General features: G+C 39.8%; 1 protein-coding gene across 1 annotated transcript in view; it reads left to right on the forward strand.

Annotated features, from left to right (window-relative positions):
• Positions 1-13,725, forward strand: part of LOC122805918 (extracellular calcium-sensing receptor-like) — a 177,221-nt gene that overhangs the window by 100,027 nt on the left and 63,469 nt on the right. The window contains exon 5 of the mRNA XM_044076162.1: positions 10,017-10,185. Within this exon, the coding sequence (XP_043932097.1) occupies positions 10,017-10,185 (169 nt within the window). The remainder of the gene's footprint in view (positions 1-10,016; positions 10,186-13,725) is intronic.

Consider the following 13,725-nt stretch of genomic DNA (forward strand, 5'->3'; position numbering starts at 1 on the left):
TGGGGGCCTATTATAGAGGATGGCAATCACTGTGAGATATATCTGTTCCCTCAGCATGTTCTGTCACAGGCTAGGTTGAGATCCCTGGATCAAATTATTCTCATCCCATTTGATTTGCAGATGTCCAGCATTTCCAGTAGGGCAGGGTCTGAGACTGCTCTGTAAGCCAGGCATAGGTCACCTCTCAGCAGCCTGCATGATGGTACAGTGACAGATCTTTCATTCTTTTCATGTATGTCATGTTTTTTTTGCCCTGAATTCTTCCATTCACATATCTCTGTCTTTTCTCCAGTTGCTGCAGGTGTCTGGTGAGCTACAGACAGAAAGGAGCATTGTACTCAGTTAGTGGTCTGATAAGGGTAGACTACAGCAGAGTTATGGCCTCCCTGGTTTTGGATGTGATGGCTTTATTTATGAGGTGTGCAATGTAGAATGTCTGTCTCATCACTATCGACATGTAATGTTTAAAGAGCAGATTGCTATCAATATGCGTTCCCAGGTTTTGCAACATTGCATTTGAGCTAATAGGTGTGCTCTTTATATCATAACCATAAGGGGTACTTCATTGCCAAAAGGGACAATGAGGCATTTTTTGCTTTAAGGTTCAGTTTATGAGCGCCACTCATTTGTCCATGTTAGCCCCTTCTGTAATATGTTAACATTTTTGGTGGACTCTATTTCCAGTTGACAGTCGTCTGCAAACTTGGTAAACCACAGGACATCTACCTTTGTTTGGGCTTCAGAGACATCGTGTCCAAATACTTGAGGGTCCAGCACAGATCCCTGTGGTATTTCACTGTTATGGTAGGTGGCTTAGTGGTGGAGGGCAGTCCCCAACTTTCACAGTGTGTGATCTGTTGTTGATCCAGTTAGCTAGCCATCTATAATGTTTGAGTTATTTCCCAGATGTGAGATTTTTTCTGTGATACCTGAATAGGGGATAGTGTCAATGGCCTTGAATAACTCATCATAGGCAGTCTGTCCTCTTATTCCTCATCTAGGTCTTTGGGTCAGTATGAAAGCCCACTACATTTAATAAGCAAGATCTACCCATGATAAAACCAAAATGGGTAGGGTCAAGTGTGTTGAAGGCCACTTATGGTCCTGTGGATAAGTTCTATTCTGATTCCTTCCCCAGCCTTGCAGATAAAGCTTTGTTGGCTTATGGGTCAATAGTTCTAGTTCTACATGTTAAAAGATTGATGTGCATTGCATAACACATCTAATATCTGATATTACCAGGGTTGCAGCGTATGGGGGCAGGCAACACATGGCTGTATTGTAAATATGTGACATATTGATAGATAGGACCTTCAATTTGTTATGTTTCCACACATAATTTCATGTCATAGACTGGAAATGGACACTAAACAGCAGTAATACATAATAATATTTATATTTCCATAGCATGGCGAGCAGTGGTTTATGAGACAGTTGGCAAAGTGTTTGCATATGTGAGATACACATTTTCCAATACTATTCATGTTTGCACATAGCTAAGCAGTTCACAAATGACAGCCACATTGCTAAAGTCAGACAGTTAGTACTGAGTCTATGAAACACACCTGCTGCTTAACTGACTCTGTGGCAGTAAGTGTAAATCCATTGACACATTTATTTTGGACCCCAGATGATACTGGGTTTGAATCCAAGTGTATCTAATACTTTAAAAAACTTTTAAATAAACATTGATAATGCAATGGCATGAATTCTTTATAGTACATGTGTTGCTGTGTGTTGGCATAATGCAGCAGGTTAAGCAGCACTGTGCAGAAGTAACAGCAGCATTTTGCCACCATCTCTGCACATTGGTGCATGACACACAACTCTGCACAAACATAGAGCCCAAAAAGTGAAGGGATCAATTACTTTTTCTGCTACTTATGTGTGCTGTGTGTTTCTATTTTTTGGCCTGATTAAAGGTGTTAAAATGGGGTAGATAAGAAAGTGGTGAAATGGAGAGCAAGCAGGGGGAAGAACAAAGGGAAAGCTGTACAGGAATACGCAGGAGGGAGGAAGGAAAGATACATAGCTATCCATTTCCTTGACAGTGTAAACTGAAAATATGTGCAGAATATTAACTGAATTTGGTCTGTCACCTCCACAATGAGGGGTGATCACAATGCAACCATGACGTACAGCCAATTGGACCAAATCAAATGTGTCAAGAAGATACATATGTGAAATGGAGAACTATGTATGGGACTATTTTTTTCTGTAGGACAAGTGTATTCTTTTTCAGTAAGAGCAGAATGTTAGGGAACGGATGTAGGTATATCTAGTAAAGGTAGGTTGAGTAGGTTAGGAAGCAATTGAAAACATACAAGACAAAGAAGACAAGAGACAGGGATGGTGATGGATACAAAAAGTTGGGGACACCATAATTGGTGTGAGGGAGGGGACAATGCAGGTCCATGCCCATTAAGCTTGGAAACAGTGAGAATTGAATCCAAACCACTGGACTGTCACTGCTGTCACCTTACACCTCTGGTGGCTGGAGTGCTTGACATTTCCTCCTCCTATGGACTATGAGGGAAAGCAGACTCTCTTTCCAGTGTAGGTGTGCTTAATGGTGCAGCACATAACCCTATGCACCATCCCTGGCAACTCTCTGTGGGTGATGAAATCACTGCCTCTACCACTGATCTCAGAGGGTGCCACTGCAGCAGTTTCTGAGTTAGTACTACTGGAGGCCAGGTAGGACAGGAGCAGCAGAGACAGTGCTGCCTGGTTGGCTCCCAAATGTCCTGTGTATCAGTGCTGGAGTCATTGAGGGGCCAGGATGATCCACTGTGACTGGTCTACCTTGCTATGCTATGGACCATTTAGTGATGTTATACATATAGATGGCATGGAGACATTTTGACAACAGATAACAGAAAATAAATAAAGAGAGATAAGGTTTTGGGTGAGAGAAAAAAAGAGATTAAATTAGTACTGCCACTACAATTATACAACTCTTTTATCTTAAGAATTACATTTAAATATACATTCAAACAGATACACACTATATTACTGATTGCTGAAAGTAATCCTTGAAACGTGCTTATACTGCACATATGTGTGTTCCAATTATACAGATTACAGTTTAGAGAAGGGCACTTGTGCCACTGGTATAGAGGTTTTAACTTAATGTAAATATTATTGAAGAAATAAGAGTAGTGTATATTGTATAGTTGTTAATTGTGCTTAATTGTGGTATTTGAACTCATAATTTGTGACTACAGTCTAATATTGGACTCTTACAATTGGTTTGTGTTACAGACTAATGCATGCATACTTGCTTTTACAGTTGTAATATGGATGCTGAGTTCAATACAACTGTATAAAATACTAAAAAAGCTATCTCTTAACTTTTAATGCTACAATAACACTTATCTTCTGCTGTATACATACCACTAACTTCCCTCACTCTCTCCAATCGGCAACATGGGCCTGGACATTGAACTCATGGTCCCTAGCAACTGGGGTCAGTAGAAAAGAACAAAAGAGCATTATGCATACCAGTCTTGCCTATATTTAGCTTTCTAAGTGTTACAAGTACTCTTTATTTCATACTGGCACATACGTGGGATGTCTGCAGTCTCAAATTCCTCCAACCAACAGTTGACAATATCCCTTTTTCTCCTATGTAGGTCATTAAAATGATGCCTGAATTGCTCTCCAGTGCACAGGATACCAGTGGTACTGGATATAACCTTGGCCAAACTATTCCATGCCTCAGACTTGTACTGGGAGCCAGAATAGACCCCCTACTGAAGCCTTTCATTGTGATGCTTTATCAGGAGTCCAATAAATATCCTGGACTCCTGAACACCCCATCTATGTGCCCTAAACCTGGCACCTTCCCCACTAACACCAACCATGTCTACCAGCAGAAATAAAAGAATGGAGACTGATGCTTTCCAGCCAATTCCAGTTATCATATTTACTGGCAGTGTGCAAACCTGAGCAATGCATTAGCCCAATGTTAAGCATAGAGCAGCAGTACCAAGCAGTGAGGAATTAAGTATTTATAATTGGAAGTTTAATCTGACACTTGGCCTTAGTTTGAGGGGTGTCTACTAATATAGCCTGGAAATATATATTGACAATTGGAAGGTAACTATTAGGTGAGTTACATTTGCAGATATGCACTGGGGGCATAAAGGTAATAACCTAACACATTTATTTTTACCTTTAAACACTGAGAACATTGATTTTTACACTGTGGGATTCAAACCTAGACATAACGGACAAAACATTTTCTTCTCCAGCATTGATTTTTCATCTTTGCCACAGAAGATATACTGCTCATTCATTGTCAGTAATCATACATAAATACAGGTGACAGTGTGAGCTGTTACACATGTTTGTGTGTGACCTTATAAAGGTTAATGGATATAGATCCAGTTGTGTATGCATCGTAGGTAAATGTGAAGCCCACACAAGTCCAGATAGTAGAATTGTACTTAGAGAACTATAGTATACAGTATACCCTCAGTCATACACCTGAAAGACAATAGTGGTGTCTTGTCCCTCATACATATAATTCATATAATTTTCACTATCTAAAGTGTTATAACTGAGAGTGAATACAATGGGAAGTGGAACAACAGTAAAAGTGTATGGAGTATCCTGTACTAGAACCCAGGACCATGTGTATGCAGTCCTACACTTAAAACTGCAGCTATAGGAATGTTGAAATAAGACTTGTCTATTTTTCAGTTGATTTTTATATACTGCACTTTCACAACAGTAAGAAAAAAGTTGTACGCTCTGTACTACAACCCAAGACCATTGGTACTTTAGCCCTACACTTACACCTGCTGCCACAGGACTAGTTACATAACATTCCCTAATTTACTAATCATTGTTAAGGTCTTTGTGTTAACCACCATGAAATGCTGCTTAGTGAGTTTGCGCAGGGGCCCAACAGAATTAATCGAATTAATTGAATGTATCGAGTTTCTATTTTTGGCTGTCTGCAGGTGTTCTGCTGCTTCCTGGGTGGTCCAGTTGTCTGCTTTGCACACTGCTGTGTTTCACACAAATTATGCAAGCACAGACAGACTTGACATTCATTTCCTCTGTTTCCAGTGATGGCACTAAGCACTGTATCATGCAAACACTGGTGCCTCCCCCCAAAAGAAAGCAAGAAAGAAAAGAAAAAAAGGAAGAAAAGGGAAAAGTGGTTGAAATGAGGAAAAGCAATCTATGACATACACACTAGAAACTGTTGGTACACATTAGATATGTCTACATAGGTCTGGTTTTAAACATTCCCTCCAATGAACCTTCAGAAAACAAGAAGGGTGCCTTAACCCTGTTTTCCACGCAAACAGCTTTGCAGCATGGGACTGAAATTATTCTGCATGCAACCATTTGCAACACCATCTACAGTAATATGAAACCATACAACTGTTATTTGTGCATTTATTATTTTTGGATGAGGTGATCACACAACCAGTTATGTCTATTGCTTGCAAATATACAGCTCTGTCTTACCTCTCCATGTTTGTCAGTCATTCTTCTATTATCTGATGAGTCATCTAAGACATGCAGTCTGTAAGCCATTCTATATCATTGTCCTTAAAATGTGTAAGGATATGAAATGGAAATAATATTATAGGCAGTTGCCAACAAATGAAGCGTAGGTTGGATGTTAATGAACAGAACCTGTGAATTATGTGCTGCTTACATACATCTCCAACCTTGAAAAATTAAATCTAATACATTGTAAGTCTAACCTGACACACCCACTGTATATAGGTCAACCTGCAGTGTTGTTGTGTTTTCCTTCTCCCAACCAGTAATCATTCACAGTTGTAGTCCTTTAAAAACAAACACTGAGTGCTTGCCTGCACTATGTTTATATCAGATACAGGGAACCAAGTATTTGGGATTCAGCAATTCTGATCAGTTTACACAAAATTTGCATCTTCACCAAACAGCCCTGAATCTTTGGCATATGAAAAGGCAACCGTGTAGATAGGAAAACTGAAACTGAGCAGACTTGTTTAGGTGGAGAAGGCAGAACAGAGGCTATTACTTTGGGATGCATTTGCACAGAGGATTACTGAACTGGAGAAGGTTTGCTTGCATTTTGTCAGCTACATACTGCATATGCTGGAATGAAATTAAGAAAAATCTGAAGCAAAAACGTTTACACTTTTATCTGTATGCATTAGTTGGAAGTGTACTGATGCCATGGCTATGTTTGTCAAAGCATTTCACAGGTACATGTGATTGGCAATACATTAAAATGGACTGTTCTGGGATAAATCTGTAGACATGTTTCAGAAACAGACCACTTGATAGCAATTTTGGCATTTCAAAGATAGTTTGTTAGCAAACTATCTATTTACCTGTTTTTTCTCTTTTTTGAGGGGGGGGGGGCAAAGCTGCACAAACAAGGATATGTTGTTATTGTTACTCTACTTTTTTGCATCTAGCCTGTTCATATTTCAAATCTATAGACTGTTTTATGTTCCTTCACTGAGTAATATCATACCTCTCAACTGTATCAAATTCCTTGGAATTTCATCGTTTTGAGGCTAAAATAATGGGATGCCACAAATTCCCAGGTGGCCCCCTTCAAATCACGATTTTTTTTTTGTTCATGTACATTTTTTTCAATAATGCTGAAGTCATCATGCACCACCAGCATATCCTGCAATGCAGGGGTGTACATGATGATGTCGGCATCATGAGAACATACTTGACACTTGATTGTCTGTAAGAGACAAAAAAAGTTGTTTATGGCCACAGGTGGTAGCTAACAAAAGAGAATGTGTCATCAATGCAATGAATCTGAACTTGTAGCAATTACAGACAATCCTCAAAGATGGATTGTGGGATAGCTGTCATGGCCTTTAAAAAAAGGCAGAGGGAGAGTGAAAGAGATGAAAAATATTGCAAAAGCCCCCTGAGCTATAGACATGGCATCCCTGTGAACAAATTACCTTGAAGTGAAAATTTCCAAATATTTCCTATTTGAATTTACCTTTGCACTGCTTATAAAATACAACTGCATTATATGTCACTTGTCTGTTTACAAAGATGTACTTAGCTGCATTTTAAATGTATGCTTTAGTCAGAAATGGAAGTACAGTGTCTTGTGTGCGTGTACATTTCAGTCAATACAGTATAGTACCTTAGACAAGAAAAAAAAACTTTGAATACACACTGAAAAATTTTGAGACTACAGCTTGCTGGCATCCCTTGAAGTATGAAATACTCACATCATTGTGTGCCAGTATTAATATCTTTTCCACCAGACTAAGAAGAGAATACCTCCTAAAATGAAACCATGGCCCTGTTAAATGGGAGCAGCTGGATATCTCAGATGGTAATTATCAAGCTATGCTGGAAAGTGCAAGTGGACTTTTAAGGTGAGAATCAATGACCCTGTATCTCTCTCCCTCTCTCTCTGTTTCTCTGACTTACTCATTTGGTCATCACTCACTCACCTTGCTGCTTGCCCTCTTGGCTAGCTCTATACCTGCTGGTTTATTGTTAACTATTGTATTATCAAGCGTACAAGGGTCACCAGATTACATGCATTCCACTTTTGTGTTATTCTGTCGCTCTCTTTGTTTTCTTCCTTCCCCAGGCATTTTTTTTTACTTTTGCTCTCTGACCGCTCCTGCCCTGACTGCCCTTTTGCACCTTCCCCTGTCACCATTGTTTGCTTTGGCCAGTGATTGGCACATTACAGGACTTCCTGTTTCCCTGATTATGTGGCTGATGTACCCCCCCCCCCCAGCACTAGTCATTGACTTCTCCTTTTCCACTTTCTATGTCCAGCTCCAGCCCCTGATCACTGGCCATTGGCTTCATATTGCCATTGCCTCCTCCTCTCCATCTGTGCCCTGCCCATATTTTCAATGCCTCTGTCCATCCATCTGCTAATATTGCAAGTAGGAGAAAATATACTGGGACAAAAATTCAGTGAATGTACACAGGTTTTAATCCAATGTGAAAATAAGCAATTCATGCAGATGATGACAAATGTGGTACATTAAATAGTGCAATATGAAGTATGAAGACCAGCCTGTTCCCTTACAAACAGACCTGCACACACCAAGGGATCTCGAGATGGAAATGTGCACGTGGCAATGCCTGCTTAATTCCTCTGGTCTGAACAACGCTGTCCCTTTAAAAAGCTATGTGTCTACTCAAGGACTAGACCAAGTATTTTCCCCATTATTTTTCCAACATCCTTAAGCTCATTTTATTTAAACTATACAGCAATAGCAGCCCCTACATACAGATCACATCTCTGCTAAGATGCATATCTGCATATTAACCAGGTTGTTCCTGTCAGTCAGCACTCAAGCAGCTCATCCCAAAGATGTCACATTTTATTGAGGTTTGGAGCAGAAAGAGGGAGACGTCTGCACGTAAAATAAGATGAATTATATAATTTCATGTTTACATTCCCAGAGGTGTGGAGTCTGCTCTCTGCATTCTTTACTATTACTTTGTTTCATGCTTCCTTTGCTCTGCTTGATGTTTACAATTGCACCCAACATTACTTGCACAAGTTGCCCCCCCATTCACGGATTTTATTGTAATAAGTTTGGCATATTCAATAGACTGATCTGCATTTGTTTCCCTTTTGATTTAGGCATACCTCTCAACGTCTCAGAGCAAGAAATCTTGACATAGGCAAAAATAATGGTGGGACAAAAGCCCAAAATAGGTATAGATTTTAATTATTGTTCCTGTAAACTCAGATAGTTGCTTGAATAACAGGTTTTGTATTACTATGTTTTTACTAAGGGATATGAAGTCTGAAATTCAAATGTCTGCTATTATTTATTATTTAGTGACTTTAATCTGCATGTTGGTATCCCACAATTCCATTGGAGTGGGCTGGTTTACATGATTTTGTATACAAATTTTATGTTAATCAGTAAGTTGATTTTTGGCCACTTGTAACTATTTTTCATGCGTCTTTTTTGTTGTTTTCAGGTGGAGAGGTATGGATATCCTTAGATGCTACCTTTTCTGTTTTATCTGGAACAGCTATTTTGTAGTTATGTGAAACTTATGTGCATTATCCTTCTGTTGTCATTTAGCGCACCTAGGACTATGCCACCCAGGTGTCTCAATCCTTGAAAGAACACCCTTCACTGATGCTGAAAACCAGGTTATCATTTACTCTTTTAGAAAACATGGTGCCTTCCTGCTTGAAAGAAAATGGGGGAGATATGTCATGCAGAATGCAGATTTGGCAGCAAATTGTCGATGATGTTATTGCCATGGGTGGCCATGGCAGGACATATAAGCAGGTGCTCCATAGTGCCACTGACATGATCACATCTGTATGGAGTAGAGCAGTCACAGTGGTCCATGATCGGATGGATACTGGGGGGACCTGCTACAGATCCAGCATAACACCAAATGAGTTCCTGTACACTATCAGGGATCCGGAAAGCTCCCAGGAAAGTGCAGAACAGTATCTCTTTGAAATTTATGCGACTGCTGCAGGGACAGCAAGCACGTCCCAGGAGGAACTTCCAAGTAGGATTTTCTATCTCAGTTTTTAAATACTGTTGCATAGTAAAACAAGTTAAATGAATATGTTACTGCTGATTCACAAGAATTTATTTTTGGGTGGGGGGATTGAAGACTGCTACTCTTAACAACACATTCTGATCGATTAGCTTAGACTGGATTCATCCAAGTTCTGACTAAAAGTAGAGTTACTGGACATATACAGGGGTAAAAGTATTATCTTCTTTGTTGCTGTTGATTGTGGTGATGTTTTCCTTACCTTTTGCATAACTTCTTCCAGGACCATCTGGCTTGCAAAGGATTCTCTCATCTGCAGATGGTAAGCCAAACATTTTTATGTCAATACTGATGAGAAATTCAAATAAATATTTTAGTGTGTGATGTTGATGTAAGAACTGTTGTGTGCATTACTATAGTGTGTAATAGTGGCATCACTGTTGTTTTGTTACCCTATATTAGAGTATAGTAGTTTAGGCATTAATCATTCCTGTGTTTGTTACTTATTATCACAGTTGATCCTGAGAGTTGAAGTGAGAGACTTCTACCACCGGATGTCAGTTTATCAGCAGACTCTGACGATGATGGTGGGCAAACAGAGGCAAAGTTTGGGAGATGCAGAGATTGAACCTGACACTGAATTTGACATCAAGCCACCCCCAGTAATTCCATCAGACACAGCCAGTAGGCCTCCTCCTACCCATTCCAGTGAGCCCTCAGGTATTGGACTGGTGGAGGGTGAGGCAACTGATCATGGAAGAGTGGTCACTGTGGTTTCAGTCCTTGTTGACTCTAGCCGCAGCCAAAGTGTGGGCAAGGTGGCATGCAGGAGGGTTGTTAGTGGAGCTTGGAGGAGGCCTGCTAGCCATCCTCCACCTGATCTAGGTGTCTCTGCTTGTGTCACTCAACATATGTTTAGAACCATCATGGAGGCACAATCATTTCCCCAGAACCAATTAGGGTTGTAGATGTGGCAAAGGCTGACATGCGTGACTGACTCCACCATGTTGCCAATTCAATGGATCTGATGAATGACATTGAATGTCTGCTGGGAGGGGAACAGTATCCTCATGGGTGTATATCAGCCACATCATATGCTGTTAGCCAATGTGGCTGTGCTTGATCATGATCCCATAGTGGCAGCACTTCCACTGCTTCATTAATGGGTGAGCTGTCCACATCCATTTTTGGCAGGCCATGGGGTCATGGCCCTTGGCGTCCTTGTGAAGGGAGCTCATCCAGCAGACATCAGTTACATTCAGGTAGCAGCAGTGCATCTGGCCTGGGTGTGGACATGCCAGTGCAACTGATGGCAGAGCCAGTTTTAATGGTTAGGGATGACAGCAATGAACTGCCACCTCTACCATGCATGGCTCACACCTGTCCAACATAACAAAGACATAGAGGGAGCACAGAGCTTGGCTGTATTCATGCAGACACTCACACATCAATTTCACCTGGAGGTCCGCTGGCACACACACAATTCCATGGTTCAGCCGTGCAGGTTAAAACTCATTTTGTCTCACTGGCCCTTTGTTTGTTTATCCAAATGTTTGCCTGCTTCTGTTTTTTACTCAAACACACTCAGTGACCTTTTGTTTCAGCCTAGGCTTCATGCCTTACCACATATCATCCTGTGCAAGTGATGATTACTGTGCCATATCACTGTTTTGTATCTTTTGGATTCAAGAATACATAAGCTTTGTGTTTGATGCTCAGGGTGCATAGCTGACATAGTGTTTAGCATATCTGCATTTGTGATATTGAACTGGAAATTGTACCTTTTACTTATATTGGTCTTAGAAAGTTAGACAGTTGATAGCATCACAATTTCCCAACTTTATTGTGAATGATCTTGTGGGGGTTGTGAAGTCTAAAACTGCAATGTGTATCATTACTTTCTAACTTCTCTTTCTAGGCACTAGAACTGTGACTCCAGAAGCCTAAACACATGATCTATTTTATTTCTGGTTTGAGTGTGTGCCTCATTATGGCATTCTTCAGTGGGTGCATGTGATTTCTGATGGCTGTTGTCCGACACTGTTCCAAGGCATAACCTACATCCCCCAGTAAATGACCCTGTGGGATATCCCCCTAGCGAACATCTGATACAGTTGGGAGGTGTGCCAGATATGTGAGTTGTGGTAACTGCCAGGGTTGCCAGCACACGCATTGAAGATGACTGCCTTGGCATTATACATGACTTCGCAGTTAATGGAGTGAAAGCCCTTTTTATCGATGTAGTGCCTTCTCTGTTTCCTGGGTGGTACCTTAATTTCTATACATGTGCAATCTATGGCACCCAGTACATCAGGGTAGTGTGCTACAAGGTAGACCTCCTGCGTATTCTGGCCCTATCCTCAGGAGTATGGGGAAAATAATTGAGCATGGGATTCAGGAATTGATGGAGGATCCTGGATGCTGATGCCTGTAACACCCCCAGCATGGTCCCTGTTCATCTCTGAAACATACCTGTAGCTAAGATTCTCAGAGCTACACATACCTTTGTCTGCACTGGGATGGGTTCCCTCAGTTTACCCTGGCTCGGAGTCAAGGACGACAGCAGTTGCAGAGTTCCTGTACTGTGTTTCTATCCATCCTGTAGTGCTCTACAATTTCCATATCGTGAAGGTTGTGGTAACTTATCTGGGATCTGAAAACTCTTCTCCTTCTTGGCCTTGGTCTACTAGCAACAGTAACAGCATTCTTGGCCATGGATTATTATTATTAGCAGCAGCACAGACTTCATCCTGTTGCACAGACTCACGAATTAAAGCAATAGGAGCCCCTAACATTGTTTCTATGTAGACTCCTTTCTGTGGCTGTATTCCAACAGGTTTTGGAGTTTGCAGGGAAAACCAGCACTGAGTCTACATGGTTGCTTTAGTTCCTGCATCTCAAATTGGTTGATTAGCATACCAATTCAGTTGCTTATGCAGTAATTAGCATGCTTATGCAGTAATTAGCATGCCAAAGTGTTTACCTTGTTTGTGCAGCAATATGCACTGCTTACTGAATTCAAAACATTGCACTAACATCTGCGTGTCACTGTGTGACATGCACACAGTGTAAATGGACCATGTAGGCTTTACTGAATCTGGCTTCATGCCTGTATTAGTGTAGAACTGATATGACACATGGATCAGTGAAATACAGAGGAAACTGATAAAAAAATCACATGCGCACAAACACACTACAATATGTTCCCTTAACACTGAGAAAGCAGAAGTATAAACTGTAAAATGTTAAAACAAAGAACCAAGAAAAATAAATTGTTATTCAGAGGTACAGTCCCAAATACACCACTCAGCCACAGTTAAAAAACAAATATAGCAAAATGTATTAAACAAAAAAAAATCAAAGGTTTAGTGCTTTCACCCTATAATTGTATCATGAAGGACTCCATCAGAAAAGGAAGTACAGGCTTGACCTAAGCTTATAAAACTTTAAGTTTGTTGTTAATACTTACAAAACAAGACAAATTAGAAGACAAAGAATTAGTATGGCAGTTTAAGCTTAATCCTGCTGGAATAAATGACAACATTTCTATTTTACCAGTGCATAGGTTACAGGCAGCCAAATTATAAAATGTTATTTATCCATTTATTTGTTTACTAAATATTTACATACATTTGTTAAGGAAGTTTTATATATGTATAAATACGAGTTATGTATCTGTGTTTGAATATTTATTAATTTACTCAAATGTAATATGCTTACTTTCATCAAAGATTGATTTTTTTCAATATTACATATATATTGGCTTATGTGTTGTGTACTGTTTCCTACATGTTTAGAACTGACATCTTGTGTCTTCTAATGTTTTTTAGGTAGTTTTTTTTTAATGAACTTAGCTTGAAGCTATCCCTTTAAATTTGTACAAGTAGCTATCTTGAACATATCAAAAAAAGAGTATAACATACAGTGAGATATGCATTTTATATCTAGAGAAGAAAGGTACAAGACAGTGGAACATTTTAGCCTAGGATACATAATCTCTAAAAGTAAATGTGGGATTCTAAGATAACTAATTATACAGCCAGGTGTCTGTGTCATTATTCAATACCCTCCTTTATCAAAATCTGCTGGATCCGAAGTAGATATATGGAATATTTCTAACTGCATTGACTGCTTTTTTGTATTCAGCAAATACTTTAAACAGCACTCAGGGATATAATGCATTTTATTTATAATATAAGGAAAATATATAGTGTTACAAATAGT

The sequence above is a fragment of the Protopterus annectens genome, chromosome 7.part0 (genome assembly GCF_019279795.1).
Source record: "Protopterus annectens isolate FY-2018-M chromosome 7.part0, PAN1.0, whole genome shotgun sequence".
NCBI lineage: Eukaryota > Metazoa > Chordata > Ceratodontiformes > Protopteridae > Protopterus > Protopterus annectens.